Genomic DNA, 24,402 nt, shown 5'->3' with positions numbered 1-24,402 from the left:
GCTATAGAAAAAATTTCTCAGGTTATTTATTTGGCTTTCCCATAATATTTTAAGATCAATTAGTCCTCTTCCCCCTTTCTCTCTTTTAATGGTCATTCTTTCAATGGCAGATTTTGGGTGCAGGTATTTGTGTTTAGTTAATGAAGTTCTTGTTTTAATTTGTAAGTGAGATATATATGTATTGGTCCATTTAATTATAGCAATTGAGTATGTCAGTATAGGAACGGCGTAAGTATTGAGAGCTTTAAACAGATTTCTAGAATTAAGCTTCTTTCTACATATGATATTGACTCTTCTTAGATATTCTGATGTAAGTTCTTTTTTAATTTGTGTGTGATTTATGTATTTGTTTTGTTGTATGCCTAGATACTTATATGTGTGGTTTATGTCCATTGCTGTAATATTTATTTCATTATTTATATTATAATCTCCTTTCAATATATTTCCATTGTGAATGTGTAAAGTTTTGCATTTATCAAGTCCAAACGTCATGTGGATATCTTTACTGAAGGTCGCTGTTATTGTTAGGAGGTCTTTCATATCATTATCTGATTTACCATATAACTTGATGTCATCCATATACATAAGATGCGTTATTGCTGTACTGTTTGTTAGATAGCTTGTATCGGTTTTTAGATTGGTTAAGTAAATGTGAAAGTGGGTTAAGTGCAAGGCAGAACCATAGGGGACTGAGAGAATCACCCTGAAAAATGCCGTTACAAATATGAATTTCATCTGTGATTATTTTGGAAGTCCCGTTGGAAAGGGATAAAGTTGTTTTCCATTTGGTCATGGCATCTTCCAGGAATGTTATTATTGTCGGGTTTACTTTATAGATTTGAAGAACTCTAATTAACCAAGAATGTGGTACACTATCAAAAGCTTTTTTGTAGTCGATGTATGTTACATGTAAATTTCTACTGTGTTTTTGTGCTTGTTTTAGAATTGTCGAATCAATAATTAACTGTTCCTTACATCCCCTATGACTCTGCCTACAACCTTTTTGCTCTTCTGCTAATATGTTATTGGATTCTATATGCGATTTAATTTTATTGGATATGCAGGACGTAATTAGTTTGTATAAGGTTGGCAAACAAGTAGTTGGTCTATACTGAGATGGGTTTGATGTATCTTCGCTTTTTGGTAGCCTATGAGTTATACCTTTTGTTACAAAGTCTGGTAATTGAGTTTCTCCTTTAATCAGTTCTGTACATTTTTTAGCAAGTATCTCGTGTAGAAAAGTAAGTTTTTTAAACCAAAAGTTTTGTACACCATCTAACCCCGCAGCCTTCCAGTTTTTCATTTTTCGCGTTACTGTTTCAATATCTTCTCTTGTTAAATCTAAAAATTCCATTTCTTCAATACCTTCCTATTTTCTTTCCTCTTCCTTTATCCACTTTGCTTCTTCGTTATGACACTCACTTTTTTCCCATAATTCGGCCCAGTAGTTTTTGAGGTCATCTGTATCCGGTATTTCTGAATTTTTAAGGTTATTATTTTTGCTACCACTATGTTCTAATTGCCTGTATAAACCTTTTTCATTAGTAATAAATAGTTTGTTGTCTTGTTTCCTCTTTAGAGCCTTTAAGTAACGAGCTAGTCTATGTGATTTTAGCGCTAATTTTTGTTTAAGTGTGTCTAAAACATCTTGTGGTGTAATATTATTCCCTTCGTGAGATGAATGTACTTTATTCTTACTTAAAATTAAAGTTACTTCGCGTATGATTTTCTTCGATCTATTGTTTTTAACATATTGGCTTAATCTTCCTATGTCCACTCTTAGAGCTGCTATGTCTTTTTCTAACCTAATTTGCCATGGTTGTTTTTCAGGTGTGACTTGTTGTCTGTCATTATTTATTCGTACTTTGTATCCTATTTGCTTACTTATGACCATTGCTGTGCAGTAGATTAGAGTGTGAACTTCTGAAATAGTTGTATCATCTTTTACAAATTTGTGTAAGATATTTTTGTTAAATATATTGACTAGTTTGTATAGTTCTTTGTTTTCTTTTATCCTTGGTAATTTTGGTCTAATTTCTGGAATTATATCTGTGTACATTTCTAGTGTCTCTCGAAGTTTCTCCAAAAGTTCTTTTTCTAAATCACCATCCATCATCTCATTTCTTAGATCTGTATTATCTATTTGGAGCGTATCTTGTGTCTGTGTTCGTTGATTTACTAAAGGTGTTATATGAGTTTGTGTGTAAGGTGTTTGTATGTAGCTGTTACTTTGCGTAGTTTCTGAGTGTACCATAGTTTGAGAGGTTGAATCACTACAATTTTGAACATCTGGGTTTTGAATTTGGGTATTTACATGTCTATTTAATTCTTGTGCAACTTCTTCTTTAATCGCTTCGCGCTTATCCTTGCTAACATAGTTGTTAGTAAAAATGAGACGTCTCTGATCAGCAATTCTTTGTTCCGATATATGTGCTAAGTGTGGAAAAGTGTCAATAAAAGCCTGGTGAAGTGGTTGCCTATATGCGGTTATGTTTGATTCTAGTTGAGTTATTTTGTAGTATGCTCTTATTATTGCCTCATTGTGTTCTTTCGTCCACTTCATACGTGCCTGTTGTGTAGGTGTTTTTAAATTTCTGTTTGTGTTATTTGATGTAGAGATGTTCAATATTGAATACTGAGATTGAGTATTTGTGGATGATATACTTTGCAATTCCGTTTTGACTTGATTGTAAATTTGGTCTATTGTAGATTGGGGTAATAACTTTTTTTGAATTATAGCTCTCCGTTGATCACCAAGTCGTTGTCGAGTTACGTCGTTCATATCAGGATACATTTTACTAAAGTTTTCGTACAATGGTGTAAGATATCCTTTTGTGTCAGTTTCCAATTTAGTAATCTCTAGATATTTGCGCAGGATAAATTTATTAATATCGGGACTCCATTTCCTACGCTTTTTAAGGTCATTAGTGGTGGGTGCAGGTTTATTGACAGAAAGCGTCGGTTGCACAACATCCTCTAAAGGCATGCTACTAGATGATGATGACATGGGAGAAAATCTGAATGATGAGTTATTTGAAGTTATTGTTACGGTTGGGCTATTGCATGGAGACGGTGAACAACACCCTCCTAGTTCGGCTGTAGCATTTTCGGGTTCATCCCCCGCGAGGGTCCGCCTGTTCAACTCCTCACTGCTGCCGGTTCGCAGGCTGAAACATCCAGCGTCAGCTCCAGATGTGCCCCGGCGATCGCCCCCGGGCAGCGGCATTATACGTGATCGTTTACTTCTTAGCTCCATATCGATGGGTTTATTATTATTATTATATTTCGATTTTTATCGAATAAATAAATAAATGACTGTAATATTAAAAATAACCATGCTTATTTGACATTTGACGTGCTCTGAATGTTGCAGCATCCGCGGCGCGCTGGCGCCCCCCCTGCGCCCCCCGCGCGCCCCGCTCGCACTGCGCGCCGCGCTGGACGCGCTGGCCCGCACGCGCGCCCGCCCACTGCTGGGACTCGTGGCCACCCTGGCGGAAGGTTGGGCAGACATCACCCACCACTCTTCATAGCTTTATCTATCTTTTTCATGTGACCAGGAAAAGAATGAGGAAAGTTTTTTAGACAGCTGAGATGGCCCAGTGGTTAGAACGCGTGCATCTTAACCGATGATTGCGGGTTCAAACCCAGGCAAGCACCACTATATATATTTGTGCTTAATTTGTGTTTATAATTCATCTCGTGCTCGGTGAAGGGAAACATCGTGAGATAACCTGCATGTGTCTAATTTCATCGAAATTCTGCCACATGTGCATTCCACTAACCCGCATTGGAACAGCGTGGTGGACTATGTTCCGAACCCTCTCCTTAAAGGAAGAGGAGGCCTTATCTCAGCAGTGGGAAATGTACAGGCTGTTACTTTACTTTACTAAGTTTTTTTAGTCATTCTTCATGGTTTTGGAATATTGTTTGCAATATGATTGTCGAGCTTTTTCAACAGGTGTCCCCCCCCCCCCCCCCTTATCCATCTATAGTATAAAAAAAGCGTCATTTAAGCTCTCGGCCAATGATATCGCGTCAATTCAAGGTATATACATTTGACTAACGGTATTAGAACCTACCATACCGTACCTGTTACAGACTATTAAATTTAAACGCCCGTGATTCTGAGGCATGTCAGTACACCTCCCGCAGAGGTAACCTTTCGGACAGACTCGGGCGACCTATACACGTCCTGAACGAAGACGATAGCTTTACTAACAGTAACGAGCCATTTGTAGGGAAAACCGCCACACTATACACCTCACACTCACAGCGTTTCCGCCGGCGGAAACGAGGACCCAGGCTAGTGACGTCACGGAGGTGCCGAGACGTCAGTAAACTCATTCAGTGCTTCGAATCACACCCCACCGACTTCGTTCTGAGCCGAGGTGCGATCTCATAGGAGACACCCTCAGGGCGAACTTTAAATCCGAGCCCCGCGCTCAACTTCAGGGTAGGGGACATTAGTTCTCGCCCGGACGTCCGGTGACGCTGTAAAGGCCAGTAGGGCCAACGGCATTACTTCAGACAAAAAAAATACCATACCAATGCACCTGTTACAGACTATAAAACGCACGCGGTTCTCAAACTAGGATTACTTTTTTCTCGCGCTCGTGATAGGCTGTCTCGCTGTCGTCTCGCTGTCGGCACGTGAACTAATTAAGTGTTTCACATTGTGTTCATAAATAATAATAATAAAAGAGCTTTATTTATTCCACAAACATAAATTGTAACCAACATTAAGTATATTAAAGAAAATTAAACTATTTTAATGTGTGAATCAGGGTAAAAGCCTCCTCCAAAGAATTCCATTTGTTCTTGGCAGAGGTCATCCAGTCACATTGTGTTTAATGTCATTTAATTCGAGTAAATAAGATTATTGCTATTTTTTCTATTTGGATAAATGATTAATAAATTAAAAGTGATTTTCAAGGTAGATGACAGGACTACTTCCAATGATATTCTAATAAACAGATATGTTATTCCCATACTAAACAACAGAAAAACGTGTGCCGCGCCGGGGACCGTTTAGTTTACATTTCGTTACAAGTAAAAAGGATAGCTTGATAAAAACAATAAGTAAAAGGGACAACTAGATATTTTAATTACGCAAAACGTATTACTACGTAATTATGATGTATTATAACGTATTACTACGTGAAACGACTAAAGGCAAACGTCCCAATTAGGACGTTTTCTAGTCTTCACTTTTTGTCCGTTAATAACATATCTGTTTACTACAACATCATTGACCACTTCTGAATCTCATAATATATATTTAGCCATATATAAAAGAATATATTAATCTTATTCTGCTTTCAGGCGATAACACGAAGGGTTGGTGGGACGACGCGTACGACATGTGCATGTCTACGCTGGCGACGCAGGCCGACATGTGCATGTTGCAGTACGTGTACTCGCGCACCTTCCACGGCCGCGGGGAGGGGATCTGCGACCGACTCATGGTACCACTATTGAGGTACACCATAAAACATTTATACTCTTTCACGGCTTATGCACTGAACCGAATTTGATTTAACTTTTCCGTTTAGTAAATTCAAATCGTTTGTAGAAAATACATTGGTAGAAAAAGCATATTATTCGATACAAGATTTTATAGATGATAAAAAAGCGTGGAGTTAATACCTGTTGACTTCCAAGCAGGATATATTAATTGTATTTAATTAACATGACGTTGTATTTTTTAAATGTTAAAAAAGAGTAACTACTGAGTTTCTTGCCGGTTCTTCTCGGTAGAATCTACTTTCCGAACCGGTGGTAGCTTCGCTTAATTGTTAAATGACGATTCAAAAGTGCTTATAAAAGCCTACTTGAATAAAGTTTATTTTGATTTTGATGAACTACAGTTCACCATAATAGTTCACCAATGAGAGCGCTCTTCCGAACTATTAAGACTCAGCTGTTATGTGCAGTGCTTTGTTGCAGAACTATCGATAATTTGACTATCGATAGTTGACTTTCAACACTATTCACGATATCGATAGTACGTTCAATAGTATAGTTATGTTTGATACTATTAATTAACACCTTTACTATCGATAGTCTATCGATATACATCACTAGTTCAATGTAGTGTTGAGCACGGAAACGATGGATGAATTGTGTGATATCGTTAGAAAGATTGTTACTTGTGAGATGACGTCTGACAGAGAAGTGTGGAAGGAGAAGACATGCTGCGCCGACCCCGAATAGAATTGGGATAAGGGCAGGAGGAGGAGGATGGTGATGATGATGATGATGATGATGATAATGGTGATGGTGGTGGTCACTATGGTGATGGTGTTCACTATGGTGACGGTTCTGGTGGTGGTCTCAATGGTGATGGTGGTCGTGGTGGTCACTATGGTTATGGTGCTGCTGGTGGTAGTGTCTATGGTGATGGTGGTGGTGTTGATCTCTATGATGATGGTGGTGATGGTGGTCACTATGGTGATAGTGGTGGTGGTGGTCAATCTGGTGATAGTGGTGGTGATGCTCTCTATGGTGATGGTGGTGATCATTATGGTGATTGTGGTAGTAGTGGTCACTATGGTGATGGTGATGGTGGTGGTATCTATGGTGATGGTGGTGATGATGATGAGTCCAGTGTAGTGTATCTTCTCATAACGCTCGCAGGTACGTCAAGCCGTCCGTCTGCGAGGAATTCGTGTCGAGTATCCTGAGTGAGCTGCTATCGCTGCTGAGGGTGACGCCGCGAGCGATAACCAATCACTACTCGTACGGAAAGTGCGTGATGGACTACGTGAGGGTATTCAAGGTCATCCTCGTCGTGTTCGAAAGGGTAAGAGACTATACAAACAACGACAACAGCCTGTAAATTCCCACTGCTGGGCTAAAGACCTCCTCTTTGAGGAGAAGGTTTGGAACATATTCCACCACGCTGTTCCAATGCGGGTTGGTGAAATACACATGTGGCAGGATTTCTATGAAATTTGTGACATGCAGGTTTCCTCACGATGTTTTCCTTCACCGCTGAGCACGAGATGAATTATAAAGACAAATTAAGCACATGAATCAGCGGTGCTTGCCTGGGTTTGAACCCGCAATCATCGGTTAAGATGCACGCGTTCTAACCACTGGGCCATCTCGACTATTAAGAGACTATGAATGTTGTATATTTTTATGGTGGCAAACGAGCTGGAGGCTCACCCGATGGAAAGTGACTACCGCCGCCCACAGACATCTGTAGCACCGGGGGCTAGCTTTTCCTGAGGGTTCCCATGTCGTATCGGTTCGGTAAAACCGGCTAAAACTGGTTCCACATAAGATTGTGTATATTAATAGCCTTAGCCCATTTTTGTCACAATGTTTATGGGACTATCATCATTACCAGCCTGTAAATTTCCCACTGCTGGGCTAAGTCCTCCTCTCCGGTTTGGAACACATTCCACTACGCTGTTCCAATGCGAGTTGGTGGAATACAAATGAGGCAGATCTATGAAATTACAGAAGGTTTCCTCACGATGTTTCCTTCACCGCCGAGCACGATATGAATTAGAAACAAAAATTACCTCCTCTAGTAATAATAATAATTTGACCTCTTAGTAAGTTTTTTTTTTTAGAATACGCCGTTTTTTCTGACTGTGGTACGTGATTTTTTTATGGTATAGATTGGCGGACGAGCATATGGGCCACCTGATGGTAAGTGGTAACCATCACCCATAGACAATGACGCTGTAAGAAATATTATCTATTCCTTACATCGTCAATGTGCTACCAACCTTGGGAACTGAGATGCTATGTCTCTTGTGCCTGTAGTTACACTGACTCAGCCTTCAAACCGGAACACAACAATACAGAGTAGCGTTATTTGGCGGTAGAATAGCTGATGAGTGGGTGGTACCTACCCAGACGGGCTTGCACAAAGCCCTACCACCAAGAAAATTCCAGGTGCCTAAGGAGAACATCGAGTCTCCGAGGTCAATGCTGTACAGTAAGATGAGCGAGGCCGTTGGTGACACTCCATTCTACTTGATCAGTACCGTCTGCAAGCTCTGCTTCACCCTCCGGACCAAGGTTACGTGTCCAGAGGGCGCTGATGAGGCCATGGAGAAGAGTTGCAGGTACTTGTCGACCAGACAGGATATTACATATATGTAATAGGCTATTTGACTGGTTTTTAAAATCCATTTAATATTATTTAGTAGAGTTTAAGGAACCCAGTAAAAGTTTTGGTTTTTTATTTCTAGTACATATTTGCCGAAAAATATCATATTAAAAATTCCATATTTAAATAGCGCGCGAAAACGCTACTTGGACAATATGGCGCTGCAATGGAGTCGGTGACGTCACTTTGCTGTATTTTAATCTGTGGTATATACAGTAGAAAAGAAAGTGACTTCATCATAAGCCCGGCCAATCAGGAGCGTTTTGTGTCGCGTGACAAACGTTTGAAAAAATGCATTTTTATTTATGGATTTTTGAATAAGTTAAGTATTATTTTCAAATTTCGTTAGTAAATAACCATTTTTAAACTCATATACACTGATTACAATAATTCACAATTTATTTTTCGCATTGTCAAATAGCCTATTGTATCTAACACAATGTATACTGATGTTGGAAAATAGTGACTACTGAGTTTCTTGTTTCCGCAGACATTTTTAACTTTGCCGTTTCGTAAATTCAAATCGTTTGTAAAAATACATTGGTAAAAAAGGCGTTTTATTCGATACAAGATTTTGTAGATGATAATAAAGCGTGGAGTTAATACCTGTTGACTTCCACGCAGGATATATTAATTTAAATAATTGTATTAACTAACATGACTGTATTTTTTAAATGTTGAAAAAGAGTAACTACTGAATTTCTTACCGGTTCTTCTCGGTAGAATCTACTTTCCGAACCGGTGGTAAAACTTAATTGTAAAATGACGATTCAAAAGTGCTTGTAAAAGCCCACTTAAATAAAGTTTAATTTGATTTAGATTTTTTTGGTCAGTAGGTCATTATTGCCTGCCCACAGCTGCGTATGCGCAAGAGAAAGGGCAGCCAGACAGACTGGCTCCATTCTCTAGGGCCTGGTTTTCTCGCCCACGAGAAATTATCACTGCAATAGGGCATATATCGATCCTATTGTCATATTTCAGCAATCATCATAACATATTATAAAACAAAGTTGTTCACCGCTGTCCCTATGTATGCTTAGATCTCTGAAATTACGCAACGGATTTTGATGCGGTTTTTTTTAATAGATAGAGTGATCCGAGAGTAAGTGTTTTGTGTATAACACATGGACGATATAGAAAAGAAACACTGATCATTTTAGATGTTTCTAATGTGATGTCGTAAATAAACAAATTCTGTATTATATTTGGTATTAGTACAGCACTCGTGCGAAGCTGTGAAATAATTTGTTTCCACAGGTCGTTTCAGTGCGCGAACTACAATTGCTTGGTGACAGCGATCGTCCTACGAGACCCGAAGCCGCAGGTATACGAGACCGTGCTCGACGAGAGCGTCTGGGCCAGGCTCGTTGGAGACGAGGACATCGATCTGCCGATCAGGGAACAGTGGGTGAGATGCCTTATAGCACAATTCTGCCATATGAAAAGTTCTGATAGCCCGTTACTGTGCTCAAGTGCTGGCCTTAGGGCTCCCTTTAAGGAGGTGATTTTGGAGCTTATTCCAGCAATGTGAGTTGGTGGCAGAATTAATTGAAGTTAGATGCAGGTTTCCTCACTGTTTGCTTGATTAGCCACAAATTAATTACTTGAAATTGAACGGTGCTTGTCTATTATTGAACTCGATTAAGTTCTAAGCACTGGCCCATTTAGGCTCGGGCTTAAGTAAGCACGTGCTCATCTGGATTTGATCATTAGAATACAGCTTGAATTTCTCTGAACGATGTGCTTGCAGAGGCAGCGCGTTACCCGCCAGGCCGTGCCCGCCGCGCTCAGCGAGCTGCGCACGCGCACGCTCAGCGACGCGCGCACACGCACGCGCATGTTCACGCGCACGCTGTCCGAGAACCCGCTTGCGTACGACTTGCTGCAGGAACACGATGAGGTAGACAATTTGTTTTAATAAATATTGAAAAGTATTTTAATCTGTGTGCTTTAACCACACACTCTCGCACGCATATACACATAAATGTCATCTAACAATAGAAAATGAAAGGCGTAAGTGCCATGAAATTCCTAGCGCTTACGACGTTTTGGTCGCGGGTAACATATACTCTTAAAGCGATTTAGCACTCAATGTTATAATATTTCTCTAACTGGTATCAATAAATTACTTGTATGTACAGTAGAGTAAGAAATCCTTTGTCAGTTTTCAAATTGATTCCTTTATCAAGTCTTAAACTCTTAGTACCTTTTGTAACTAAACATCAAATAATTGCGACGCAATACGTCACTCTCGATCGGTAAAGCAGATTATCGCTCGCACTGAGCACGCGAAAATAGATCTTAAGGTGACGAACCTTTTCTCCCGACTGTACTTTCTTTGATCTCTCCAATCATGATGGATGATTCCTTATCCCTTACAGATGGGGCCCCAAGAGTTGGAGGTATCAGACAACCCCCTCAACCGTCACCCATGTGCCGCAACGCTTAGCTCGTTGTTCTCGGCTGTTGGCAGCCGGGGGATTGATGTGTGGGGGGGCCTGGAGCGAGCACTGGCTGAGGGGCCCCCTCGCGTCGCCTGGCTACTGGCGCAGGTAATACAAGATCAACAAAGCCATATATGTTTTCTAAACAACACATTTTACCACAGACAGTTAGAGAAGGTTAGCTTATTCCACCGCGCTACACCGAGCTGAGATGGCCCAGTGGTTAGAACGCGTGCATCTTAACCGATGAGTTCGGGTTCAAACCCAGGCACCACTATATATATGTGCCTAATTTGTATTATAATTCATCTCGTTCTCGGCGGTGAAGGAAAACATCGTGAGGAAACCTGCATGTGTCTAATTTCATTGAAATTCTGCCACATGTGCATTCCACCAACCCGCATTGGAACAGCGTGGTGGAATATGTTCCGAACCCCCTTCTTAAAGGGAAGAGTTAAGAGGAGGCCTTAGCCCAGCAGTGGGAAATTTATAGGCTGTTACTTTACTTTTATTTTACACCGATCTGGGAAGGTGGATAAGATTAAGCTAACACATCTTCCGTTCATCAAATAGAGTAATCTATTTTTCTTGGTGGTAGGGCTTTGTGCAAGCCCGTCTGGGTAGGTACCACCCTCTCATCAGATATTCTACCGCCAATATACCCAATACTCAGTATTGTTGTGTTCCGGTTTGAAAGGTGAGTGAGTGTAACTACAGGCACAAGGGACGTAACATCTTAGTTCCCATGGCTGGTGGTGCATTGGGGATGAAAGGAATGGTTAAAAAAACGGCCTAAAACGGCCAAAAGTATATACAGGGTTATTGGTAACTCGACGTATATCCGTTAAGAGATGCAAGGGGTGGTTTTTTAGCTTTTTTTCAAATTTCCTTCTTTTTATACATTTTTAAATATCTCTTTAAAATAATCTGCAGGCCAAGTTTCATAATGATTTTTTTAGTTTTTAAGGCATTTTTGAGGAAAAAATCTAAAGATAATTGAAAAAAAAATTCATTTTCCGTCTGGCATTTTTAAATTTGGACCGATAATTATTGTTTAAATTTTGACAAATATCTTGTGTTTTATCATTTTTATAAAACTTTAATTTTTGAAGTTGTATTTATGACACATTTTGAAAAAAGCTCAAAAACGTTATAACTCAAAAATTGTTCTCTTTTGCATGATGCATATGGGGGTTAAAATTATTGCAAATAGTCACCCCTATCACCTCCTAGCGGATATACGTCGACTTACCAATAACCCTGTATATATTGATTAGGCAGGTTACTTAGTTGGTTACATAATTTCCAGGCGGTGGTCAACAGCAGAGAGCAGTTGCAGGCTCGCGCACATGTGCTGCAGCGCGCACTACTCGCACTAGTCGCCCGCTCCGCGCACAACCGCACGCTCAACGCCCTGCACGTCGACATTGTGAGCACCTATTAATAACACTATAATCTCAGCAGTGGAAGAACTGCTACTATTTATTACTATGAGGGCTTCTGAGTAGTGTTTCAGGTGGTAACTATACCGTAACACTATAAATTGGTAGAATCTACTTTCCGAACCGGTGGTAGCTTCACTTAATTGTTAAATGACGATTCAAAAGTGCTTGTAAAAGCCCACTTGAATAAAGACTATTTTGATTTGATTTGATTTAATTTTTGAGCTCGAGGATGTTTTTGTTGACGACCGTTTAACGACCTCCGTGGTCGAGTGGTACACCGGTTTTCATGGGTACGCCACTCCGAGGTTCGATTCCCGGCCGAGTCGATGCAGAAAAATTTTAATACTTTACGTTATCTCGGGTATGGATGTTTGTGGTATCGTTACTTCTGATTTTCCACAACACAAGTGCTTTAGCTGCTTACATTGGGATCAGAGTAGTGTATGTGATGTTGTCAAAGCATAATTCTTATTTCAGCTGGATACGTTGATATTGTGGCGTGTGAATGCGACCGAAAACGCCGACTTGGCCATAGAGTACATTATAAACACGGCCATAAACAACAGACACAGAACCAACGTGTATTGGATGTTGGTCGACAAGTTGGCCAAACTTTTGGACATTTGGAAAGACGCTCGACCGAATTGGACGTCGTTTGAAAAGTATTTCACTGGTATGGCGTTTATTTTAATATGTCTTGCTTATTTTAATCAATCAATCAACAACAGCCTGTAAATTCCCGCTGCTGGGCTAAAGGCCTCCTCTCCCTTTGAGGAGAAGTTTTGCAACATATTCCACCACGCTGTTCCAATGCGGGTTGGTGGAATAAACATGTGGCATAATTTCTATGAAATTAGACACATGCAGGTTTCCTTACGATGTTTTCCTTCACGGCTGAGCACGAGATGAATTATAAAGACAAATTAAGCACATGAATCAGCGGTGCTTGCCTGGGTTTGAACCCGCAATCATCGGTTAAGATGCACGCGTTCTAACCACTGGGCCATCTCGACTCGTGGTAATATAAATTTTGACTAATTATAATCTTATGGTGTTTCAGACCCAAAAGCAGATATGGTGAAAGTTTGCCTGCAGATACTGAAACGTATTACGAAGTGTGGCGTCCATATACCTCAGTTGCTGCCAGCTCTGATGGCGGCGATGGAAGCCAGGAGGTGTACCATTGAGACCTTCGAAGTCTTCGGTCTGGTTCTATCCATTGACGATAGCAGAGACCTCTACATTAAACGGTATGACAACTATAAAAAAACGTCTGGAATAGGCTATTTGACAATGCGAAAAATAAATTGTGAATTATTGTAATCAGTGTATATTATGAGTTTAAAAATGGTTACTTGCTAACGAAACTTGAAAATAATACTTAATTTATTCAAAAATCAATAAATAAAAATCATGCATTTCTTCAAACGTTTGTCACGTGACACAAAACGCTCCTGATTGGCCGGGCTTATGATGAAGTCACTTTCTTGCTTTTCTACTTTATGTAGAACAGATTAAAATACAGCAAAAAGACGTTTTGGCCATTGCAGCGCCATATTGTCCAAGTATCGTTTTCGCGCACTATTTAAATATGGAATTTTTAATATGACAATTTTCGGCAAATATGTACTAGAAATAAAAAACTTTTACTGGGTCCCTTAACCTCTACTTAATAATATAAAAATGGATTTGAAAAACCAGTCAAATAGCCTATTAGGCTCGGGTTCCGTCACAGGACACTAATTACTATAAAGTACAGCGTTGTAAATCTGCTTATTTGTAAAGAGTAACTATGCGTTAGTTGCCGTCTCACTGTAGGCTGTACCCGAAACGATGGTGTTTAAACATCGACGGTTTAAAAATGCTTCATTGTGAAGTACTTGAAAAAAATTATTTTGATTTAATTTGAAAGTATAGTACGACACAACTTAGATGTAGCATCGGCAAAATTCGTTAAATCGATCACATCCGAATTGAATACGCTATCCCAAATTATCAATGTTTATTTCTCACGCGAATATGATCTTTACACAAACGTAATAACTTGTAATATCATATGATCTAATATATTCGTCAATTCGACGCGTCGCTTTACACGCACTCGCTGTCTCGGGTCGAACTGACGCGGGAATCTATAGCGACGAATAGCGTCGAGTGGCGCGATAGGGAGCTGTTTCTATTGGTTGTGAATCGACAGTGATCGGTTTTACGAATTTTGCCGACGGTACATCTGAGTTGTGTCGTGCTATACAGTGTAATCAAGATGACTAAGATTAATATATGTTTTAAGGTATTTGAAAGTATTGGAGAAATTGCGTAAAAGCGACGTAGCTGAATACATAAAGTGTCTGTATTACGTTCAGAAGGGATATCCTGCTTGCTGCGATGAAAGCAACTTCCGGTGAGTATTCAATGTTCAATCGAAATATATCTATGACAACGACAAGAATAGCAGTCTGTAAATTTCCCACAGCTGGGTTATGGCCTCCACTCCCTTTGAGAAGGTTTAATACATACTCCAGGTTTCCTCACGATGCTTTCCTTCACCGCCGAGCACAAGATGAATTATATAATGTAATACAAGTTAAGCACATACATATATTTGCTTACCTGGGTTTGAACCCGCAATCATCGGTTAAGGTGCACGCGTTCTAACCACTGGGCCATCTCGGCTCTTATATTTGAACGGGCCTATTTATTTTCATATCTCAACGGTAAAACTAGACTCTATTACTAGTACTCCGTTGTTCGTTCGTTTGTCTTTCTCACCAGGCTGTCGCTGTCTTTTCACTTATGGTGATGAATATATAATAAAAATAAATATTTAAGGGGGCTCCCATAAAATAAACTTGATTTTTTTGTCGTTTCTATAAACAACAGTACTCAGTATTGTTGTTCCGGCTTGAAGGGGAATGAGTCAGTGTAACTACAGGCACAAGGGACATAACATCTCAGTTCCCAAGGTTGGTGATGTAAGGAATAGTTAATATGGCTCACAGTGTCATTGTCTATGGGTGATGGTGACCAGTGACCACTTATCAGGTAGCCCAGCGGCAACCTATTCCATAAAAAAAGTTTTTATATCTATGTCGGCGCGAAACCACGAATTTAAGAAAAACACGTGTCCAGAAATGATTATTTTAATAATGTAAAACTGTTTGATTGTTAAATTAATAATTTTTAATGAATTTTGAAATGATAAATTAGTCTGAAATATTTTAGTGTTTGCAAACAGCTGTTATTTTGAGTGAATAAGTCTACCGGCCTATTTTTGTTATAAAAGATGACGCGCCCGCCGGTATCGACAGGCTTGGTCGAGCCGTCAGAGCGATCGGACCGCCTCATATTGGAATAAATCAGAGAAGAATATTCCCTGAGTTTAATTTCAAACCTCCGAGTATGGATAAAGATCGAAACCCTGACACTCGTGACGTCAGCTATGCTGACGTCATGTTTTTTAAAAAAACGGCCTCGGACATGCTGCTCCGTTATCTATTATAAAACATATCTATTAATTATAAATGTGGTAAAGTTTATTTAATTTCTATTTCAGATCAATAACAGATTTGACGCCGAAAATCTTGGGTCGCGAGAAATTGAAATGTCTCGAGGTGTTGTCGACGTGCGCGCTGACCGTCAGGCGGACCGACCACGTGGTGGCCATGTTCGAGACGGTGGGGTTGGGGGAAAATCTACACACGATTGAAGGATTGAAATTGGTAAGTTAATTTTATGCCATTGATTGGCGGACGAGCATAAGGGCCACCTGACAATGGCGCTGTAAGGAACATTAACCATTCCTTACATCGTCAATGCGCCACCGACTTTAGGAACTAAGATGCTATGTCTCTTGTGCCTGCACGATACTGAGGACTGTTGTTTAGCGGTAGAATATCTGGTGAGTGGGTGGTACCTACCCAGACGGGCTTGTACAAAGCCCTAACACCAAGAAAAATAATAAATTACAAAGCCTACGTGCGAGCAAATACAGGCGCCCCGTTTTCATAACCTGACGGGAATGGGAAAATCCAACACGGCCAGAATGAGTCAGGCTTACTGGATTGGAAATTGTATAAAATTCCTAACTTGCAGATGTAGGGCTGATCATTGATGAAAGAAAATATAAGAGCTTGCAAATCTAACTTTAATTTTACCCTTGTAAACCCCAACGACATAATACGCGCCTTTAAGTCACTAGACATCAAGAAAACGACTGATTTATGGGGTATTTCTCTAAAGGTGATAAATTCGATTATTGATGTGATTGCACCTTATCATGCTTTAATATTTAATAGTTGTGTCCAACGTGGTATATTTCCTGACCTGATGAAACATAGTAAAGTTATTCCAATATTTAAATCTGGTAGTTCTTCAGACCCCAACAACTATAGGCCAATTTCAATTCTACCTACCCTGAGCAAAATATTTGAGAAAATAATTCTAAATCAATCATTAGAACACTTTAACAAACATAATCTGCTTCATAGTAAACAATTTGGCTTTACGAGGGGTCGCTCGACTACAGACGCTGGTATCGAGCTTATTAAGAATATCTATGAAGCCTGGGAGGAGTCACGGGATGCCTTAGGGATTTTCTGTGACTTATCCAAAGCCTTTGATTGTGTTCAACATGAGACTCTGGTCAGGAAACTTTATCACTATGGAATAAGAGAATGTGCGCTCGACCTACTGACTTAACAATATCTTAACAATAGAATTCAGAGGGTTGACGTTAAAGGAAAAAGGTCTCCTGGGTTCTCAGTTAGTATGGAGGTCCCTCAGGGATCAATTCTTGGACCTTTTCTGTTTCTCACATATATAAATGACTTGCCCTTTCATGTTGGGAACAAACATGATATAGTATTGTTTGCTGATGACACCTCCTTAGTTTTTAAAATTAATAGAAAACAGGTACAGTACGACGACGTAAACAATGCTATAGCTGATATAGTACATTGGTTTAGCGTAAATAATCTTAGACTAAATAATAATAAAACTAAAATTGTGAAATTTAGTACACCAAATGTACAAAATGTAAAAGCCGATGTACTCATCAATTGGAAATCGATGGATCCAATTGCTGAGTTTTTTGGTCTTACTGTTGATGCCAAGTTGCAATGGGGCCCCCATATTAACGGATTGGCGAGTAGACTGAGTTCTGCGGCATTCGCGGTCAAAAAAATTAGATTATGTACCGATGTTGATACAGCTCGCTTAGTATATTTCAGTTACTTTCACAGTATAATGTCATACGGTATTGTGCTGTGGGGCAATGCAGCCGCTATCCATACCATATTTGTGCTACAGAAGAGGGCTATTCGCGCAATCTATAACCTAGGAGCTAAAGAATCGTTAAGGAATAAATTTAAAGAAATCAAGATATTGACTGTTGCTTCTCAATATATATTCTCTAATGTTATGTATGTACGAAAAAATATTAATGATTTCATGAGAAAATGTGATACTCATAACATTGGTACAAGGAACAAACACAAACTTGTTACTCCTGTTACTCGACTGTATAGAGTCAGTAACTCCTTTGTGGGGCAATGTATACGGTTTTACAACAGGATCCCAGAAAGCGTTCAAAATGCCTCTGTTGCCAAATTTAAAAAAAATTATTAAGGAACGCTTGTGTGCAAAAGGTTATTATACAATTAATGAGTTTGTAATCGATAGCACACCTTGTGAATGAAACGATCGCCTTCTGGCTATTTCATCTCATATTTAATTGTTTATTTATATAATACATAAGACAAACAAAAAAAAAACCCGCTGAGTTTCTTTCGCCGGTTCTTCTCAGGTCAGGATATTTTCTTTCCGAACCGGTGGTAGTGTTTCAATTGACCATCAATAAGAAAGTGTAATGCTTCTATATTGAATAAAAGTAATTTGAGTTTGAGTTGAGTTTGGATATTCCGGTACATTGGGTGTCCTGGGCAACAGTGACACCCCCCCCCCCCTCATGTAAAGCGAAACAAAAACTTCTGAAAACGTGGGAATCTTAATTTTACAAGATTATATGAAAGTTTAAAGTCACCATTATATGACTCCGTTAAACTTGGTGAGACAAGTTTAACGGAGTTTGTTAAACGGACAAGTTTAAAGTTCTTTAACAAGAACTTTTGAATCGAAATTTAACAACTATTTGAAGTGAAGCTACCATCTGTTCTTGGTAGAATCTATTTTCCGAACCGACGGTAGTTTCAGCGTGGTGGAAAATTTTCCGAAACTTTTCCTCAAAGAGAGGCCTTATCCCAGCAGTGGGAAATTTGCAAGCGGTTGTGGTTGTATGTTGTAAACATGGTGCTTTGATGTCAGGTGAGGAACGGGCTCCATCTCATGGACGAGCACCGCAGGCGTCACTACGTACTGCAGGTGGCCGGTACGAGTCGACAGATGACTGCGAAGCTTCGTCAGGTTGCCTTTGAGATTCTCGTGAAAGCTTTGGAACGTAAGTTCATGTATTAATTCTATGTTTAGGATTGCCCGAGAGACGCCCTTAACTTATGATGGCGGGTTCAAACCCACTGAATATTCGCCTGCATTTTAAGGGGTTGTCATGTGTTGGGTAAAAAGTAGTATGTTTCTTTCTTGGAGTTCAAGTTAACTTCTAAACAAATTTCATCATATTCGGTTCAGCGGTTTGGTCGTCAAGGAACGACAGACAGTCAGAGTTACTTTCACATTTATAATATTAGTATGGATTGTTTGGCAAACGACTATTGAATCTAATGAGATGTGCTAACTACTCTAGAGAACTTAGTATATACCACCTAATTAGTTTAGGAGTTACGATGATACAGATAGACAAATAAACTTGCAGCATATCACTTACTAAAACTTCCAACCCCCGTTCCCCCCCCCCCCCCCCCATAGGGGTGGAAATTCGTAAAATCAGGATGTCTACACCCTATAAGGAACCCACCTGCCAAATTACAAGTTTGTACGTGATATAGATTCTGAGATTTCGTAGGTAATCAATGTTAAGAATAAAGTTTACTTACTTGGTGGTAGGGCTTTGTGCAAGCCCGTCTGGGTAGGTACCACCCACTCATCAGTTATTCTACCGCCAAACAACAGTCAGTATTGTTGTGTTCCGGTTTGAAGGCTGAGTCGGTGTAACTACAGGCACAAGGGACATAATTAGTTCCCAAGGTTGGTGGCGCATTGACGATTTAAGGAATAGTGAATATTTCTTACATTGTCTATGGGTGATGGTGACCACTTACTAGGTGGCCCATATGCTCGTCCGTCAACCTATACCATAATAAAATGTTTGATCAATTTCAGTACTGATGTCGCTTGAACACACAGAACCTCCGTCAAAGAGATCCGCTCGGGCATCGAACTCGCTAATACTGAGTGAAAAGGACGGCTATACTCGGGCTTTGTTGGAGGGTCTGGCGCGAGGGGTGATGGAGGGGAGTGAGGAAATAAGGAGGACTGTCAGACAGGGAGTGGGGGATTTACTCGATAAAGATTTGGCTGTGAGGTGAGTCATCCTTCTAGGTCACTGTTTCTATAATAAAATTCCACGGATATTTTTAACTTTGCCTATTAAATAATTTAAAGCTCATAACATTTATAAATGAGGCATAATACTCATTATGATATAATATTAAAGATGAAAATGTAGTATATAATTTCTAGACCGGATGTGTAATATTTAATTGTACGTACTGACATACTCTGTAACTAAATTGATGGAAATTTAAATTAAATAAATATGGGACAATATCACATACATTGCTCTGATCCCAATGTAAGCAGCTAAAGCACTTGTGTTGTGGAAAATCAGAAATAACGACGGTACCACAAACATCCAGACCCATAGATAACTAATGATAATCTACATCGACTCAGCCGGGAATCGAACCCAGGACTTCGGAGCGGCGTACCCATGAAAATCGGTGTACGCTCCACTCGACCACGGAGGTCGTCATTCGAGGAAAGGAGTAACTACTGAGTTTCTTGCCGGTTCTTCTCAGTAGAATCTACATTCCGAATCGGTGGTAGCTTCACTTGATATAGTTGTTAAATGAAGATTTTAATAAAGCACTGGAATAAAGTATATATTGATATATAATCTGTATAAATGTTTATTTCTAGGTTTTGTGAGAGTTTCTACCTGGCCGTATTGCTGCCGCATACAGATGTCAGCATAAATCCAGCGGCCATCTTGGATATGTTCTTCCACATATTGAGGGATGAAAAGTTGAAAAATACGAAGCTAAGGGATGAACCGATTCAACCTAGGTAAGTTATGAGGTTATGGACTTACGACTTGATTTTAGGATGAGTTTTTGAAAAAGAAGAAATGATTTTTTTAGTGAATATTCCGGTATAGTAGGCGTTCTGGACATCGGCGAGACTCATAGTACGACACAACTTAGATATATCGTCGGCAAAATTCGATCACATCCGAATTGAGTACGCCATCCCAAATTATCAATATTTATTTCTCATGCGAATATGATCTTTACACAAACGTAATAACTTGTAATATTGTATGACCTAATATATTCGTCAACTCGACGCGTCGCTTTACACGCACTCGCTGTCTCGGGTCGAACTGACGCGGGAATCTATAGCGACGAATAGCGTCGAGTGGCGCGATAGGGAGCTGTTTCTGTTGGTTGTGAATCGGTAGTGATCGGTTTTATTGAATTTGGCAATGCTACATCTAAGTTGTGTCGTACTGTAACCTTCAATTCAATCAAATCAATTCTATAAAAAGGCAAATTTAACATTATTTAATAAGATTTCATAAATTTATATGTATTTCATTTTCAGAGTAACGACGATGGCAGCGTCAGACATTTTGAAGGGAGAAGGTAAGAACTTGTGTACTTGACTGTACTCTCGTAACTGGTAATCGTGACGTCACAACATACGTTAACAGACCTCAGTCATATTTGGCATGTAACCATAATCTACACTACTATAATAAATGTGAAAGTAACTCTGTCTGTCTGTAGGTTCACGACCAAACCGCTCAACCGATTTTGATGAAATTTGGTGTGAAGCAAACTTGAACTCCAAAGAAGGACATAGGCTACTTTCCTGCCTGACACGTGACAACCAACACACTGAAACGCGAGTAAAACCGCGGGTGACAGCTAGTCTTAAATATTTCAGTCAAAGTTTTCGCACAATATTGCGTATTCTTAATGTGACGTTTCTACAATGTAAAATATTTATTTTGATATTCGATTGAGTGGGTTATGTATGCGACCATAGGATATGGAGGTATATTAGGATGTCTGAGACCACCGACGACGGCGGTACCAACAACCCTTGCGCAACACCACGCCGCCCAACACACCACCACCACACCACACCGATCTTTCTTTATAATTCCTGTGTCTCATAGAATTAAGAAAAGTATTAATATTATTTTATAATAATTGTTTCTGTTTCTGTGTTACAACCTCAACACATGAAGTAGTCTAATTAAATTAGTATTATTATTCGTAAAATAAGTTTGGGAATTAATATAAATTAACTTTTAAAATAAATTCGGTTTATTTAAGTCCTTCGGCTGCGAACGACGTAATTAGTGCAACACGATTGTTCCCGATGGTCAATATTTGACCTCCGTGGTCGAGTGTGTACACCGGTTTTCATGGGTACGCCACTCCGAAGTCCCGGGTTCGTCCGGCCGAGTCAACGTAGATTATCATTAGTTTTCTATGTTATCTCGAGTCTGGGTGTTTGTGGTATCGTTACTTCTGATTTTCCAACACAAGTGCGTTAGCTACTTACATTGGGATCAGAGTTGTGTATGTGATGTTATCCAATATTTATTATATATTTATGCTACTATACTATATTTGTTTTTATTTCAGAAGATTCATCGGAAGAAGGAAACTTGCAAATGTCTCTGGATGATATATTGGATTCGCTGTTAAAGTTTTCACAGGTAACAAACTGGTCAGCCTCTTTGATAAAGTGCCTAGATTATGAGAGATCCTCGAGATTTGAACACAATACCACGCAGTGGCTAACCATTTAGTCACTTGGTGGTAGGGCTTTGTGCAAGCCCGTCTGGGTAGGTACAACCCACTCATCAGATAATCTACCGCCAAATAACAGTACGCAGTATTGTTGTGTTCCGGTTTGAAGGCTGAGTCAGTGTAACTACAGGCACAAGGGACATAACATCTTAGTTCCCAAGGTTGGTGGCACATTGACGATGTAAGGAATAGTTAATATTTCTTACAGCGTCAATGTCTATGGGTGATGGTGACCACTTTCCATCTGGTGGCCCATATGCTCGTCCGCTAAACTTTGCCATAAAAAAGCCATTGGACTCTAGACACAAACTGAGCCGTGAGGTGTTCTTATAGGTAGCTATTCAATGACGATGCATATATGCTTAACAAACTCTACTCTTATATAAAGTAAAAAAGTAAAGTAACAGCCTGTAAATTTCCCACTGCTGGGCTAAGGCCTCCTCTCCCATTAAGGAGAGGATTTGGAACATATTCTCATATTGACCTTCTCCCTTCGCCTCAATAGGCGCCGAATGGACCAGGGGGGGGGCAGTACCCTGGAAATCCCCCCTAGTTGTTGGAGGCCCGTATAGGCGGGCCGACCGTCAGGGCGTCACGGTAGCATGCGTAAGCGATCCCGTGGCGCCCGCCGAAAGACGGAGAGGGTACCGCTGGTTTATTAGTGGGTACACCCGGCGTGCTTGGGCGCACTCGGCGTTCAGGGAGTCCCACACAGCCCCCCCCCCCACTTTCCATCATGGGGGAAGCGCGTAATGCGTTTTTCCAGCGAGAAATAAATATATCCATTACATAAATATATAAATTTTTATAGAGGAATATCAACGCTGCGACATCACTCGTCGTCCAGCTGGTGAAAGTGAATCAGACGAAGCGTCCCGGGTTCGATTTCGCGGCGACGCTGGGCGCTGCGGCGCTGCCGGCGCTGGGAGCGCCCTGGGGGGGGGAAGTGGCGCGCGCGGGGCAGCTTTGGGACTGCGACGGGTAACTACTGAGTTTCTTGCCGGTTCTTCTCGGTAGAATCTACTTTCCGAACCGGTGGTAGCTTCGCTTAATTGTTAAATGACGATTCAAAAGTGCTTGGAAAAGCCCACTTGAATAGAGTTTATTTTGACTTTGATTTTTTTGATTATCCCATAGTAGTCTATTTATTTAAGTTTTCTAGTATCTTATTGTTTAGTATTGGTGCTAAGATGGTTAGAAAGCGTGAATCTTAACCGATTATTGCGGGTTCAAACCCAGGCAAGCACCACTATATACATCGTGAGGAAACCTGCATGTGTCTAATTTCAAAGAAATTCTGCCACATGTGTATTCCAGCAATCCGCATTGGAAGAGCGAGTTGGAATATGTTCAGAACTCTCTCCTCAAAGGCCTTAGCCCAGCGGTGGGAAATTTACAGGCTGTCGTTGTTGTAACCAGGCTTTTAAAAGCACTTTAGAATCATCTTTTAACAACTATATCACAAGTAGATTCTACTGAGAAAAAATCTATTAAATGACAATTCAAAAGTGCTTGTAAAAGCCCACTTGAATAAAGTATATATTGATTTTGTTATATTATAGCGGTGACCGTATACCGTGTTTTATCCACTGTGTACTTACACTGGCTAACTTTGTTTTATACTTGATACGATTACAGTTTGAAGCCAGCGATTGAAAAACTACTGAAGCTCACAAAATATACGGAAGAGGAAAGTGTTTCTAAGTTACTGGACGAAGATTACAAGATCAGATGCCTTGGGCCGGAGCAGTTCGTTTTGGGGTGAGTCTGGTTATGGTGACACCACCAGGTCTTTGTCTGCCACCAATGACATACGTCATTGTGTTGTGTAGCTATTACTGGTGTGGCAGTATTGGGTTGTGGTACCACTAGCTTATTTGATATATATATAAAATATTAAGGTCATGTAATCAAACTCAGCCGATAAATATATACTGGAGTTTTCTGTCCAATAGGCTATTTGACAATGCGAAAAATAAATTGTGAATTATTGTAATCAGTGTATATTATGAGTTTAAAAGTGGTTATTTACTAACGAAAGTTAAAGTTGAAGTTGTCTAAAAAGATGGTGACCACTTACCATCAGGTGGCCCAAATGCTCGTCCGCCAAACTATACCATAAAACAAGAGACGTACCATCTTAGTTCTCAAGGCATGTATTTCTTACATTGTCTAAGTCATATATAAATAAGTATAGTACGACACAACTTAGATGTCGCATCGGCAGAATTCGCTTACGCCATCCCAAATTATCAATATTTATTTCTCATGCGAATATGATCTTCACACAAACGTAATAACTTGTAATATCATATGATCTAATATATTCGTCAATTCGACGCGTCGCTTTACACGCACTCGCT

At 40.0% G+C, this 24,402-nt stretch overlaps 1 protein-coding gene across 1 annotated transcript in view; it reads left to right on the top strand.

The window, feature by feature from the left end:
• The window catches only part of LOC124541516, a 52,010-nt gene that overhangs the window by 19,282 nt on the left and 8,326 nt on the right, over nt 1-24,402 (top strand). The window contains exons 10-28 of the mRNA XM_047119432.1: nt 3,374-3,501; nt 5,326-5,482; nt 6,640-6,805; nt 7,915-8,087; nt 9,389-9,539; nt 9,882-10,031; nt 10,513-10,683; nt 11,885-12,004; nt 12,498-12,693; nt 13,081-13,270; nt 14,311-14,421; nt 15,574-15,739; nt 18,342-18,474; nt 19,314-19,515; nt 20,133-20,279; nt 20,817-20,857; nt 21,872-21,945; nt 22,851-23,020; nt 23,678-23,800. Of these exons, the coding sequence (XP_046975388.1) occupies nt 3,374-3,501; nt 5,326-5,482; nt 6,640-6,805; nt 7,915-8,087; nt 9,389-9,539; nt 9,882-10,031; nt 10,513-10,683; nt 11,885-12,004; nt 12,498-12,693; nt 13,081-13,270; nt 14,311-14,421; nt 15,574-15,739; nt 18,342-18,474; nt 19,314-19,515; nt 20,133-20,279; nt 20,817-20,857; nt 21,872-21,945; nt 22,851-23,020; nt 23,678-23,800 (2,769 nt within the window). The remainder of the gene's footprint in view (nt 1-3,373; nt 3,502-5,325; nt 5,483-6,639; nt 6,806-7,914; nt 8,088-9,388; nt 9,540-9,881; nt 10,032-10,512; nt 10,684-11,884; nt 12,005-12,497; nt 12,694-13,080; nt 13,271-14,310; nt 14,422-15,573; nt 15,740-18,341; nt 18,475-19,313; nt 19,516-20,132; nt 20,280-20,816; nt 20,858-21,871; nt 21,946-22,850; nt 23,021-23,677; nt 23,801-24,402) is intronic.

Source organism: Vanessa cardui, chromosome 28 (assembly GCF_905220365.1).
Source record: "Vanessa cardui chromosome 28, ilVanCard2.1, whole genome shotgun sequence".
In the NCBI taxonomy this organism is placed as follows: domain Eukaryota; kingdom Metazoa; phylum Arthropoda; class Insecta; order Lepidoptera; family Nymphalidae; genus Vanessa; species Vanessa cardui.
Note: the sequence above shows the minus strand (reverse complement) of the source record. Positions and strands in the feature narration are given on the sequence as shown.